General features: G+C 46.2%; 1 protein-coding gene across 4 annotated transcripts in view; it reads left to right on the top strand.

The window, feature by feature from the left end:
• Window positions 1-15,320, top strand: part of FAM117A (family with sequence similarity 117 member A) — a 78,429-nt gene that overhangs the window by 19,056 nt on the left and 44,053 nt on the right. The window contains exon 2 of one of the 4 annotated variants that reach the window (XM_055101266.2): window positions 3,871-3,999. The exons of 1 other annotated variant lie outside the window; for it this stretch is intronic. Coding sequence is in view for 1 of the 3 variants with exons in the window: in XM_003818038.6 (XP_003818086.2) it covers window positions 5,488-5,683 (196 nt within the window). In the remaining 2 variants the exon portion in view is untranslated. Of the gene's footprint in view, window positions 1-3,870; window positions 4,000-5,416; window positions 5,684-15,320 lie in introns of those variants that run through there. 2 more of the 4 variants (XM_003818038.6, XM_034942422.3) reach the window with 2 other exon arrangements.

Here is a 15,320-nt window from a genome sequence, read left to right as displayed (position 1 = left end):
GCCCGCCACCATGCCCGGCTAATTTTTTTTGTATTTTTAGTAGAGATGGGGTTTCACCATGTTAGCCAAGATGGTCTCGATCTCCTGACCTCGTGATTCACCTGCTTCGGCCTCCCAAAGCATTAGGATTACAGGCGTGAGCCACCGCGCGTGGCCTATTCTAAAGTTTTAATGTCTCTGATCCTACATTTACCCTTTACCTGTTTGAAAACTTCCACCATAGCATATATTGTCAAGGATGAGAATCTTCATTTTATTTTATTTATTTATTTATTTTTGAGATGGAGTCTTATTCTGTCACCCAGGCTGGAGTGCAGTGGCACGATCTCGGCTTACTGCAGCCTCTGCCTCCCGGGTTCAAGGGATTCTTCTATCTCAGCCTCCCAAGCAGCTGGGACTACAGGCGCGTGCCACCATGGCCAGCTAATTTTTGTATTTTAGTAGAGACGGGGTTTCACCATGTTGGCCAGGCCGGTCTTGAACTCCTGATCTCAAGTGATCTGCCCGCCTCAGCCTCCCAAAGTGCTGGGATTACAGGCATGAGCCACCACACCCAGCCAAGAATCTTCATTTTAAAAGGGCTGCCATTTAGCAAGGAAAGTAGATGGCCACTGAGAGCAAAAGGAGACTGAAGGGGTGAATGTCAGCCAGTCTGAATGAAGAAGGAACAAGTGAGAGAACTAAGAAGACAGCATGTCGTGGGCCACAGCAAGGGACAAAATGAGTCAGAGAAAGTACTGAAGGTCAAAATCCAGGCCATCTGGCTACCCTGAGAGTAAGAGGGAAGGGACGCAGGGAGAGGGAGGCACCAGAGTGGGAAGAGATGCTGAGGGCTAGGACCCCCCTCCCTACTCTGTTCCCATAACCTCATTCATTCCCTCAACCCTCCTTCCCAATCCCTCTCAGGCTGCTTTGCTCCTTCAGTTCTGACCCCATTTCCTCAGGATCTTGTTCCCTGAGGAGCCAGTCCTGACATTTCAGACAGAGGCTGAGTAAAGGAGGTAGGTCGGAAAGAGACACAGTGTATCTGCGTCATCTTATTTTCTGTTTTATTATTTTGGAACTTGGAGTGGGGAGCAAAGATGTAAGCACTTAGAATTTACTAGGAAGTTCAGAGACCGTCTTCCAGGTACCAAGGAATACCAAGACTTCTCTAGTCCGCTGAATAATTGCTACTGGGTGTCATATTTTGAAGGGTAAAAATGGTGATTTGAAACTCCCATTCTTGTTGGTTCCTGTGGCATAAATGGAGGCACAGGGTGGAATTCAAGGTGCCCTGGATGTAGGCCCAGCGAGGTCCTTCAGGAGTGGAAAGTTCCTCTTGATTCAGTAGCCAGCAGGGTAAGGCTTCCCTGCTGATCCTCTGATCTGCCAGAAGTCCCCACAGCCTTTTGCCCTCGGTAATCTCTTAGACCCTTGCAGCTTTTAAGACTTGAAACCTCACAGGGACTGCTTGGGGAATGGCTATATCTCTGACTTACACCTGTAGGAAAAATAATGCCAATTCTCATTTATTTCTGACATTTAGCTGTGGACATCCCAAGAGCATGCTGCAGTCAAGGGCCTCAGCATTTGCTGTTGGAAACCCATAAAGCAAATAAGTCTCTTATAGATTAAAAAAAATTATTGATACACTTAGTATCTATAATCCTCTACTTTTTTTTTTTTTTTTTTTTTAGACAGTCTTGCTCTGTCGCCCAGTCTGGAGCGCAGTGGTGCAATCTTGGTTCACTGCAGCCTCCGCCTCCTGGGTTCAAGCAATTCTCTGCCTCAGCCTCCTGAGTAGCTGGGATTACAGGCACCTGCCACCATTCCCGGCTAATTTTTTGTATTTTTAGCAGAGACAGGATTTCACCATCTTGGCCAGGCTGGTCTTGAACTCCTAACCTGGTGATCCACCCACCTCGGCCTCCTAAAGTGCTGGGATTACAGGCGTGAGCCACCACACCCAGCCAATCCTCTACTTTTGATGTTTTTGAATGTCATCCTCTGACCCAAAGTCTCTGAAAGCAGGAACCAGGTCATGTATCCCAAATGAAATAGCATCTAGCCCAGGGCCACTTCTGCATACAGGCTTCAAGGCCTGCTGGCTTGTGAACTTCAGCATAGGGACAATGTCTCTGAACATTATTGTCATTCAGAGCTCAGTGCCTAGCTCAGTGTCTGGCACATAGTGTTCATTTCAATAAATTTGTGATGAGCTAATTAATTAATGGCGATGATGTTGATAAGCATGACAGTAAGGGCAGTGGCAAAGGTTTTGTTGCAAGTTAGATGCTTTGTAATGAATGCAAGTCATCTCCCCTTAGCAGTGCACAGCCTCCCCAAAGCCAAGGCTTCCTTCATTGGAGGAAGCAGACGGATTAATCTTCAGATGTAGTCCTTATCCTCCCATCATGCCCATGCCAGGAGAAGCTATCAGTGATAGAGAAGAGAATAAGAGACAGCTGGTTGGACATGATACCTAGTAAGGAGAGGACCAAATTGTCCTATGCATGCCTCCCTTCTCACTCCTCCAGCTAGGATCAACTTTAGTGTCTTGCCAGCAACTTATCAGGAAAGACCATGACTTTCTGGACTCAGAAGATCCATTTCTTCAGCTATACCACCTCCACTGCCTCTTTTTCTACCGTCCAGGTTCTTAATTTCTGGTACCTTGGCTTTGGAATAAAGTTTAAACACAGTATCCATGGAACCATGCACATTACTCCTCTCTCTGAGGGAAGAAAGCATCTGTACAATAATGTGTCGCCTTATTTTTAGAACAAGTCTGTGAGGTTGATGGAGCAGGGATGATTCTGGCACAGAGAGAGGAAGCCACTTACCCAAAGTGTTTCAAGATTCTCATCCTAGGGCTTTACTTCTAAACACACATTGTCTGGCTCAGCCAATAAAAACCACTCATCATCTCCTAAGATTGAGAATTTACATGTTGAGGGGTCCTAACATAGTATAAGTTGTCAGACAAGAAAAGCTTTCAAAAGACCAACTAGTCTACCTTTTGCCTCTCAGGCAGGACCAATGGTCTAGAAGTTGAGTGTTGGTTGGGAAAGCATTGAATCTGGAGTCAAAAGACCAAGGATGTAAGTCCTAGGTCTGCCATTTACTAAGATGATCTTGGGCAAGTCACCTAGCCTCTGTAGGACTTAACCTCCTGAAGAATGAGGACAATAATATCTACATTTTCTGCCTTACATGCCTATTGTGATAATTAAATGAGATAATGTATGTGAAAGCTATAAAACACTAGACAGATGTTAATTTTAACATCTTAATCAGATTTGCATCTTTGGAGACCCTTTATGTAAGATGTGAACAGTAATCCTGTGTTCTTAAGAAAATTTTACACTCATAGAGATCAGGAGCTCAGCTCTGGAGTCAGGCTACCTGGGTAATCTTGGGCATGTTACTGTATTTCTCCCTGAAGTCTCAATGAAGAGGAAATAATACCCATTTCACAAGTGTGGTCTTGAGCAATAAATAAGATAAAGTATGCATGGTACTTAACATGTACCTAGCATGGAGAAAGGAATTCAATGAATATTCGTTGCTACCATTACTGATTTTATTAATGAAGATGTGAGGCAGGGTGGTTCAATATGATGTGTTAGAGATCTGAGCTAGGAATCAAAAGGACTCACTTCTTTGGACTTCAGTTTCACTACTTGTAACATGGTAAGAATCCATGTTTTTCCTTTTCCAGGTTGTCATGAGGATTTCTTAAAAGTACATGAAGACTTTGAACTACTTGAAATTGAGGAACAATATAAATGCAAGATATCTTTTTTCAACTGAGTTAATTAATCTTATAAAGACTGAGTTTTTAATCAGTTCATCAATTTTTGTTTATTCTTCTCTGTCTTTGATTAGATTGTCCTCTTCATGGAAAAGAGTACGGCATTTCTTCAATCAATTAAAAAAACAGTTCAAATGTCAGATCTTGAAGTAAATCCTTCAAAACTGCAAGAGTACACTCTTTGCAAAGAAAACCTTTCTTCGGTATGTTCCATTGCCTCAATTCATTCAGTGTATGTAGGCTAATTTTAATATTCAACCCACTCTTGAATTTCCACTTTGGGTATTATCTACTTTCAATATTTAATCCCAGAATGACTTCTCTTTGCCTCACAGCAGGCTCCCAGATTACCTCTTTTTCTCTGATTAGCTAGTATGGCTTCAGGGAATATCTTCTTTTTAACATTAAACTGGGCAAAAACAGAAATAGAAAGAAAAATCTGTAGCAAGATCAAAAATAGAATTCACAGCTAAATATAAATCTGGAGGGAATTATTCAATTATTTGAATGGTCCCCAATCACAGACAATCCAGGGTTGATTGACTTTTGCTTTTTCCATATGTAGAACAAAATGGTTAACAAATACCAAGAGTAATATTTTTTTCTTTTGAAGCATAATACTTTTTAATAATATCTTAAATGTTATTTTCTTTCCCAAATCCCTTTATATTATTATATCATGTGCTTTTCACAACTGCATGCATTCTCTTTGGGGACCTTCCAGTCTCATTCTGACTTGTAAGTCAGAGAGCATTGATCTTGGAAGACCAGGATTTGTTAACGGAGTCGCGGTGCAAACTTGGGCAAGTTTTTCAGTCGCTTTGTTCCTTTCACTCTGCTGAGCTAGACTTGGAGTGGACGACTCTGAAGGGAAATTCCCTGCTTCTTTTCAGAGTCCCAATTTAATTTACAGGCTAGCAATTGTTTTTTTAAGGTTGGATCAACACCAAGTAGGGACTTGGAAACGTGGAGAAAGACAGATGTAAGTGTCACACGAGGCAAGGTCGCCATTAAATACACAAATATAATGCAAATCACATGCAAATGATATGCAAACCTTGCATTAATTTGTAGGATCTTAGTTTGGAGCTTGTAAGTAGCACTGAGATCCTATAAGGATTTAAAACTAATGTTTTTTAGGTTAAATTAAATGTAATACTTTTTGAAGGTATCGCTTTCTCTGTGATTCAGGGACTCAACTGTGTAAAGTTTGACACTGCTCCCTACTCCCGCCCCCAAAAATTATTTCACTAGTGTTTGATTCCAACCTACACCCAGCGCCGCCCCCACTCTCCAGCTCAGCCTGACGTCACGTGACATTATATTTGCATACTACCTGGGACTGGGTGTGACGCTCCCCTATTCTGCGTCTTCTCATTGGTGGCGCTGGAGAACCAGCCCTCTTCTGTACAGGCCAATCAGCAGCCCCTGGGATGTTGGAAAACCGAAGGGGGCGGTGTGAGGGTGGGGTCTTGGCTTGGATCGCTGGGCACATCGACCAATCATCCTCGGGAAAGGGAAGGCTAAGCTGTGGATTGGCTGGGGTGGAAGGTCTGGGTTTCCGCAGTCCAATGACAGCTCTAGGATGAGGGGGCCGGTCCCCGCCCCGTACAGCAGATAAGCAGCGGCCTCGGGGGTTGGGGGGCTGTGTGAGTCTCGCAGTGGGGCTGAGGCAGGCAGCCGGGAGAACCATGGCGGGGGCCGCAGCGGGCGGCAGAGGCGGAGGTGCCTGGGGGCCAGGGCGCGGAGGGGCCGGGGGGCTCCGGCGGGGCTGCTCTCCCCCAGCCCCCGCCGGCTCCCCCCGGGCTGGGCTGCAGCCGCTCAGGGCCACGATCCCCTTCCAGCTGCAGCAGCCTCACCAGCGCCGGGACGGGGGTGGCCGTGCAGGTGAGCCGGGCCTGGAGCGGGTGCCGTGGGAGGAGCCATTGGGGGAGGGGGGGCGCGTGACCGCGGGAGGGGGACGGGGAGAAGTGTGAGGGGAAAGTGGATGGGGGCGAGGGAAGAGAGAGGGGGCGTTCAGAGTCTATGAGGGCGGAGGGAGCAAGAGCGAGGAGCCGTGAAACGTGGGGAGCACCGCTGGGACGGAGTGTGCGGGGAGTCGGGTCCCGGAGGTGAGGGGAGGGACCTGGCAGATGGAGGCTGGCTTTGGGGGCGTAACCGAAAAGTGGGCAGAGGTGTCGTGTGGGGTGAGTGGAAGATGCAGGGGGTGGGAGCGAGGCGTGAGGAGGAGTGGCGCGTGGTGGGGGCGCCCCGTGCGGCTGGCTGGCGCTGGGAGCAGGAGTCGGTGGGCGCTGGACTACTGCACGGGGAGGGGGAGGGGCATGGAGTAGAGCCCCGTGCAGCCGTGTGTTACTTCTCCAGCTTGAGTTTGGCCCCAGCATCCCTCTCAACTGCGCTGGAGTTCCATTCTCCACCACTTCACGTGCGCTTCCCTTTATGCCACCTCCTGGAACTGATTTCATCTCAGCCCGCTGGACTAAGTTTAACGGCTTTTACCGTGGTGCAAATGCCCCGCTCCCTGCATTCTTCTCCCTGTGTCCCAGAAGTTGTACGTTCCCAGATTCTTGACCTGCTTAATATGGCTGTCTCATTCCAACCATCGTTTGTGTACGAGCGTGTGTGTGTGTGTGTGTGTGTGTGTGTAGCGGGGGGGAGACCTGGGCAGTTTTGCCCCCTACCTTTCTTTCTACTCCCTCCACCCCTCTACCCACCAAGGCTGTTTTGTCCGGGGCATTGCAGCCAACGTGGCAGTGGGGTGAGGGCTACAGTCAAGTGCATGGTGGCAAGTACCCCACTTTCTGAACAGCACTGAAATGGGTTCTTAATAACAGCTTGATGTGGTGGCTGTGGGGAAACTAGGGAGAAGCAAACTTAACCTTGCTTTGATACTCAAATCTGTGAGGATCCCACAAATGCAAGTACTTAGGAAGGGGAAAAGGAACCTACTTGCATGAGGAGGTTGGCAATAAGTTGAAAGTGAGGCTTGCATTTGATTCACACCAGATGTGAAAAGATCATTGCACACTTCCAAAGCCGGAGCCTCTACCAAATGCACAAAAATCATGATTCCTGCCGTCTTAACGGTTAATGACATTCTCTAAACCAGAGTCTCTTGAGCTTCTGATGATTACCAAGCCTAGTTACTGCACATCTCCTTCCTGCTTCTGCAGGGCTATTACAGAAGTAGTAGCTACTACAGGGCTACTCCTTGCTAGGTAGGAATGGGCTTAAGAGGATCTCTGAGATAGAAAGCCACCAAGTCTTTCTGGACTTTTCACTGTATATGTTAGCATCACATCTTGGAATGCAGAAACTTGGTCAAATCTGGTAGCAAGATGGTGACCAAGTAGTAAAAGTATGTTTAGAATCCGGTGGTGTAGAGTAAGGCAATGCCCAGACTAACTCATGCCTATCATGAGTTATAAAGCACACCACAAGACTACAAACCTGTTGGTTTTGTTTGGGCTTCCTTGAAACCCCGGGAAGTTGGTAGAACAAGAACCAGAACCTTAGTCACTTTTAGTGGAAAACAACAGAAAGCGTACCTGTATAGTAGCTGGAAACTGATTAGCAATCATTTTAAGATCAGTTATTTTGTGTCTATTATAGAACTAATATTAAAAGGACAATTGCTGGTGGATGCTGTGGAAGGGGGAAGAATGTAGGTTTGGATGTCTGGGTTCATTACATGGCCTGCTCCTTTTATAGAGCCAGAGGCCCTGGGATACTGGTAGAAATGTAGGAAGCTAGAGCTCTGCATAATTTGTCAGGTGATTTAAGGCAAGTTGGGTGGACTCTTGCTTATAGATTGGTCTGATCAATAATTTGTCCACCTATTAATATCTTAGAAGTGTTAATAAGGCATTCGCCTAGTTGGTAGTTGGGGGGATTATCTGTAGATTTTCAGTATGGCAGGAGAGGGGAAAAAATAGGAGAAGAAAGTGGCCAGGCATTAGGGGAATGTACCTGGCCTCTGTTTTGGAGGCACATCAGGGCTTTTATATGTTAACTTCAGCCCACATACGTGTTCACGTTATTTCCATTCCTTGGCCTTGGAAAGCACCAGAGGTGGTTTTTTCTAGGACAGTAGAGTATATGGGATAAAAGGAAACCCCTTGTAGTCATAAACCTTTAAGAGATTGGCACTGGGAGCTGGAATGCCTGGGTTTTAAATCCAGGTTCTGCCATTTACTAGTTGTGTGGCTTTGAGGAAGTTCTTTCTGTGTCTTAGTTTCCTCATCTGTGGATAATAATATCTATATCATAAGAATTAAATGAGTTAATAGATAGAAAGTGCTTAAAACGTGCCTGGCACATGAGAAGTGCTATAAAAGTGTTTGCTGCTGCTTATATTATTATTCCCTCTGCTCGCCAAGGTGAGAGCACTGTTGGCCAGAGCCCATTGCCTTTTCAGGCTTCAAAGAGCAAACCCAGATTGATCTGAAACCAGTACTGCAGGTTTCAGAATTTCAGGGCCTCCTCTTGCATTTTTATTCCCTCATCTTTTAAAATGAACTTTCTAAACAGAGCTCTGAAACCCAGCTGTTTAAAAAGGCATGTGAGCTGTGACTGGGCTTCAGGAACAATTAAGTGTCGTCACTGTTTCTCTTGCCCATCTCAAAGTGATGTAACGCTCAAGGCTGTGCAGTTATCTCCCCACCACACATCCTGCTGTGTTCTTGACAAGATATATTAGACCTCGTGAAAAGGGTTATGGTGTAAAGAGCAGGATTTGCCTTCTGCAACCATTCATCCGTAAGGTATGTCTTCGTAAAATGAGGAATGGCTTCATTTTTATGAACCTGGGCTAGGAGTGAGGAAGGCTGAAGAGAGTGGAGAGAAAAATGAAAGATAACTCTAAAAAAGCTAAGAGCCATTATTGGGTAGTAGAAACCTAAGATAAACTTCTCACTGCAATTCTCCCTTAAATTAAATTCTCTTTTGTGTCTTAATGTCAGTTAGAGGCTGCTGACTTTTATACTCTTCCAGGACCACGATGAAGGACAAAATAGGACTAGGAGGTGAATTGTTCTGGGTTCCAGTCTTACCTATCTTGTTTAGCGTGTCTGTCTGTATGTCCCTAAAATGAAGATAATGTTTCATCTAGCTTTGCAAATTATTTCTCCAGTGGACCAGCCCCACTGGGACCAGCTGGGTGCTAGGGAAGCTAAATACTGCCTTGGAACCTCCTCTGACCACCAGAACCTTCTTTAACCAGGGATTGGCAGTTATGGTCTACAGGCCATATCTGGCCCTCGGCCTATTTTTGTAAATAAAGTTTTATTGGAACCAGCCACACTGCTTCATTTAAATATTGTCTAGGGCTGCTTTTTTGCTGTCGGTGGTGGAGTGAAGAGTTGTGATAAAGACTGTAGGGCCCACAAAGCCTAAAATATTTACTATATGTCACTTTGCAGAAAAGTTTGCCAACTCTTGTCTCAAACAGTGTACCTGTTTTTCCTATATAAAGATCAGTTTCAAATGTGTGTAATATAAACCTCAGAAAATTCTAAGGGGGTAAAGAAAACGAACAAGCCTGTAGTCCCACTCATATTTTAAAGCAAAAGAAAAGAAGGTCACCTGCTTCCAGTCAGTTCTCAATCTTTGTAGAACATCATCATGTGTGAATCCAGCCTCTCCATCCCCACCATTGTCAGGTGATGTGTTCAGTAGACATAAGCTAATTTGAATTTACATAAAAGCTTAACTGTTAGGCAAATTTGCCCCCTCTCCTCTCTTAACCCATTTCCCCCAACCTGACAACCCACAACTGCGGTGAACACATTTCAAAATCAGATGGAAATTACTTTAGGCTTATCTCCTGTTTTGAATTTTTCTCATTACCTTTTATTTTTGTGAACAGATTATGAAGAGCTGGCAGTAGTCATGGTTGCCCTAAAATATTGGCTTCCCCATGGGGATATAAGAAGGGTAATTTATATCAAATGTCGATTAGGTTCCCCAGGATGGCTGTTTCGTGAATACGAGGCTGCAGTGCTTATATTATTAAATTGTTAAACTCCTTTCTTTGCAATGCTTTGAAAACTTATTTCTTGGGGGATAGGTGTTTAGATAGGTCTGGAACCATAAAAAGGAGGTTGCATATTAGAGACCCTAAGAGAAAGCCCTCAGCAAACTGGTCCGTGTGGCTACTGGTGCCAGAAACAGCCTGGAGATTAGAAGAGATTTCCAACCTTTCTATGCCAAGGCATCATCTTGCTATAATGAGGCCTGGGGGTGCAGTTAAAACCCTTTAAGAGCTACAATTCCCCTTCTAAAACCTGTGATTGAGGTAGCTTCTGTTTGGGAAGCATTAAAACACCAGACACTTCCTAGCCCAACACTGCTAACTGTTGCTTTTGACAGCTTTGCCAGCACCAGGCACATACATGGTCAGCAAAATGCACTGCTGAAGCATCTGGCTCTTAAATGTTATCACCAGTGATGACATCCTTGAATTTGGGGACTAGCTGCTTAACTGCTTTATCTCTTTGGTACCCAAAGGAGTGTGAGTCCATGTGTTCTTCGGTATTTTGGATAGCAAAGGATTATATAGTACCAGAAGGTCTCACTTATATAACATAGAGCTAAGAGATCTTAAACCATTTGAGGTCAGTGTCAGAGGGGTGAGAACAACAGTGGGCTGTGATGGCAAGAGGACTTTGTTCTCTCACATTCTAGACATAGATAGATCTTTAGAAAGTTGGAAGCAGTAATGCAAAACTTTCATAGTGATGGTGCTAATTTGGGTGTTACCACAGTGGTTGGTGGGCTTTAATAGCCAAGAGAACACTATGCCTTTATTTTCTGCTGAATTCAGTTTATTTTGAATGGTGTGATGGGCATCAGGGCCACACTATTCCTTGATCTTAGAAGAACTGTTAGAGCATCTTCCTCCAGATTCTTAGATGACTCACATAGAGCCTTCCTGCTAAAGGATTCAGACTTTTGGGTGTGGCATGTTCTGAGGGGCAGGTCTGGTTATGGAGTTCTTACTGACACTATCACGTTTGACTCTAGCTCAAGTGTTCTGACTAGACCTGCCTGGGCTTACCCTTACTCCACAGACAGTTTGGAGCCCTTTTATTTTATTTATTTATTTATTTATTATTTTTTTTGAGACAGTCTCGCTCTGTCACCCAGGATGGAGTGCAATGGCACGATCTCGGCTCACTGCAACCTCCGCCTCCCAGGTTCAAGCGGTTCTCCTGCCTCAGCCTCCCAAGTAGCTGGGACCACAGGTGCCCACCACCATACCCGGCTAATTTTTGTATTTTTAGTAGAGACGGGGTTTCACCATATTGGCCAGGCTGGTCTCAAACTCCTGACCTTGTGATCCACCCGCCTCAGCCTCCCAAAGTGCTGGGATTACAGGCGTGAGCCACCGCACCCGGCCTATTTATTTTTTGGAGACGGACTCTCACTCTGTCACCCAGGCTGGAGTGCAATGGCATGATCTCGGCTCACGGCAACCTCCACCTTCAGATTCAAGCGCTTCTCCTGCCTCAGCTTCCCAAGTAGCTGGGATTACAGGCACGCACCACCATGCCCAGCTAATTTTTTTGTATTTTTATTAGAGACGGGGGTTTCACCATGTTGGCCAGGCTGGTCTCCAACATCTGACCTCAGGTGATCCACCTGCCTTGGCCACCCAAAGTGCTGGGATTACAGGCGTGAGCCACCACACCTGGCCCTGGAGCCCTTTTAAAGCAGTGGAAAGGAAAACTTTGGGTGTCGCTCCCAGTTCAGAGCAAAGGTAGATGCTCACCAGAGAGTGAGTTAGTGAGAGTGGACAGTCTCTTCTTGGGTTAGTAAGCTCTGCGATCCTTTGAGATGCATGTTACCCTTCTTTGTCACAGAAGTGGGAACAGGGAAGAGTGGAAGCAAAGAAAGGATGGGTGGGAAATCTGGTCAGTTTCCCCCCTTCGTCTAGGTTCAGTCTTCACAGAGGGCTCCATTATTTGGTTTGCAGGGTATGAATTAACCAAACATTAGCCAAATCTACTCACATTATTAGGTCAAAAACAAATCCTGATCTCAGGGAAGAGTTGTGGATGATATTTGAAATTTCTAAGTTATCTGTGCCCCCGTTTTCTCCAGTCGTGTGGAGCTCATGAAGGGGCCATTGTTGTTGGCAACAGCTGGATGGTGGGAGGTTCTCGTAACAGCTGGCTGCTAGTGTTCGGGCTCAGCTTGTGGTCCCCACCAAACCTCCTGGTTTGGAAAACTCTGCCTGGCACTGTGCTTTCCCCTCAGGGTCACTACAAAGCTGAATGCCAAGCCTTGCAGTCATTTAAATGCTTCCCCTCAGGCCCACATATGCCTCGATCGACCCTTACTGTGTGGGAGCACTGCAGCTAATCAAGGGTGGCTTTAATGAACTTAAAAGAATGCTATCGAAGTATTTCATAATAGAAAAACTTCAAGTCCAGGCCCTGGGGGACCTGGAACTGAAGTCCAGGCCATGTACAGACATTTACCCTGCCCTGCTCAGGCATACAGGTTTGTGGATTTGCTCAGGAGCCCCCGAGAGTTGCTGGGGAGGGGGGTGGAGGACAGATGGAGTGCCTTTAGCTCAGCTCTGCCTATACATTAGCAGTTTGAGCTCCCAGCTCCCCAATAAAAGGGGTGGAGGCTGGGGGAGGCCTGGGAAGACTCGGAGGGTTTTGGTTGCTCTGAAGCAGCTGGCCTGTGATCAAGGGTTGAGGAGTTTTCTCTCAGAGACTGTCTGAATGTGGCTTCTTAGAGGATGGATGGTATTTGACAGAACAAAGCTGTAGGTTTGGGGTGCCTCCTCTCTCTCTCTCTCTCTTTTTTTTTTTTTTTGAGGCAGAGTCTCATTCTATAGCTCAAGCTGGAGTGCAGTGGCGTGATCTCAGCTCACTGAAACCTCCACCTCTCTGGGTTCAAGCAATTCTCCTGACTCAGCCTCACAAATAGCTGGGACTACGCAAGTGTGCCACCATGCCCAGATAATTGCTGTATTTTTAGTAGAGATAGGGTTTTACCATGTTGGCCAGTCTGGTCTCGAACTCCTGACCTCAAGTGATCCCCCTGCCTTGGCCTCCCAAAGTGCTGCGATTACAGGTGTGAACCACCACGCCTGGCCTTTGTCTCTTTTTTTTTTTTTTTTTGAGAGACGGGGTCTTGCATCATCACCCAGGTTGGAATCCAGTAATGCCATCATACCTCACTATAGTATCCTGGGCTCAAGCCATCCACGGGGTGCCTCTTTTCTGACTCCGAACTCTCTATCTTGTAAATGAAGGATGACTTTTCCAGGGAAGCCATGTTTGTTAGGGGGCAGCCTAGTTCACCCCCAGCTCTGCCACTTGAGTCTCTTATTATCTGATCCTAAATGAAGACATGCAGGAGAGCACCAAGGTATTACCTCCTCAAAGGTCAAAGGAAGGATTAATGTGCAACTCTAAAAGTAGATTGCTAACACATCCATAAGTGAATAAAATATAAATTCAAGCTGGAGGAGGCAAAGAATGAAGAAATACTCAGTGTTTGGTGAGGTTAATTAGAGAAAACTACTGGGATGTTTTGAATAGGCTTTTAAAAAAAAGTGTCAATATATTATTCTCCCTAAGGTTAAATTAAGTTTTTACTCTCTCCTTTCCTTTCCCTTTCAAAAGTGACATTGTTTCGCCTTGTCTAGTCAGCTATATTCCTTATTTTTCTCAAACCTCTTGAGTCCCTTCTGCCGTATACTGGAAATTGTGTGCCTGCCTTTTTAAGAGTAGGCACCTCATGTTTCAAGTTCAAGTGCAATGGAACTCACCCTGCAGCTTGAACAGATTTGAGTGTTTTTGCAGAGGGAGGACCAGGGCAGATGGGGAGTGTCATGCTCAATAAATACTTGTTGGATTGAGTTGCTGGGAAGGCAGCAGAGTGGGGAGAGTAAGCCACACCTCCCCCAGGCTCACTCAGAATGGTCTTTCCCACTTCTGGTCCCCACATACTGTTCCCCCTCTATAATACCTCTCTTCAGCTACTTACAAGGCAAAACCCCCCGAAGTGTTAGTATTCTCTCTTTCTTTAAATCACTGGTCTCCTATTCATCCTGGTCATTGGGCTTGAAGCCCAGTTGGTGGCAAAGACGTGGCATTTCCATAGATGTCATTGCTAGGCCTGTAGGTTCTTTTCCCAACACACTTATAGCTAGAGGGTGAGCTTGGGCAGTTACCAGGTCGATCCATGGAAACAGCCAATGTGTAGGATTTTGTTATGATTTTGTTAAAAAGCCAGACTGCCTGGCTTTAGGCTTTGAAGTGGATATGGTGAGAGGCCAAGGAGACCAAGATGAATGCTAACTGTCTTTTCACTCCAGGTAGATTTTTGCCAACTTCCTAGTAGTGTTCTGTGTAGCAAGAAGATGGAGGAAAACAAAATCTGGATCAGTGGCTTTTCTAGGCCAAGGAGGAGAATTATCTGTTGGCCCTAGGATGGCTTCAGAGGTGTGATCAGGCTGAAAGCGCCCCTCTCCCAAGCCAGCCACCATCCTGTGATAGCAGGCACTGCTATTTCTTCTCCCACCAACCACCAGATAGGGAAGTGCAAGAAAGAGATGCTTGTTACCACTTCGCAGGCCCTGGACACTTACACTGTTGTCCACAGAGTCTGTGTTCCTTGCCTTGAAGGCTGCCAACCATGTGTCTGGTGGCTTAGTGAAAATGGCTTTTTTTTTTTTTTTTTTTTTTGAGACGGAGTTTCACTTTTGTTGCCCAGGCTGGAGTGCAATGGTGCGATCTCGGCTCACCACAACCTCCACCTCCCGGGTTCAAGCGATTCTCCTGCCTCAGCCTCTCGAGTAGCTGGGATTACAGGCATGTACCACCATGCCCAGCTATTTTTGTATTTTTAGTAGAGATGGGGTTTCTGCGTGTTGGTCAGGCTGGTCTCGAACTCCCGACCTCAGGTAATCCACCCGCCTTGGCCTCCCAAAGGGCTGGGATTACAGGTGTGAGCCACTGCACCTGGCCGAAAACGGCTGTTTTAACCTGCCCAGCTGGGTGTAAGTTTGAACAGAGTGAAAATGTGATTGGGAGCATAGGCAGCTTCTCTTACCCCCTCTTCCCTCCCCTTCTTCTCCTCTCTACCCCACACTCCCTTCCCTTTAAGAGTTTGCTGTGCTTGGCCGGGCACGGTGGCTCACGCCTGTAATCCTAGCACTTTGGGAGGCTGAGGCGGGTGGATCATGACGTCAGGAGATCGAGACCATCATGGCTAACACAGTGAAACCCTGTCTCTACTAAAAATACAAAAAATTAGCCGGGCGTGGTGGTGGGCTCCTGTAGTCCCAGCTACTTGGGAGGCTGAGGCAGGAGAATGGTGTGAACCCGGGAGACAGAGCTTGCAGTGCGCCGAGATGGCGCCACTACACTCCAGCCTGGGTGACAGAGCGAGACTCCATCTCGAAAAAAAAAAAAAAGAGTTTGCTGTGCTCTGTGCATGTCTGGTCGCCCACGTGGCTTTGGGAAAACCACTCCTGATAACACGTGCACTCCCTGCCCCACAG

The sequence above is a fragment of the Pan paniscus genome, chromosome 19 (assembly GCF_029289425.2).
Source record: "Pan paniscus chromosome 19, NHGRI_mPanPan1-v2.0_pri, whole genome shotgun sequence".
Classification (NCBI taxonomy): Eukaryota; Metazoa; Chordata; class Mammalia; order Primates; family Hominidae; genus Pan; species Pan paniscus.
This window is presented reverse-complemented; position numbering and strand designations above follow the sequence as displayed.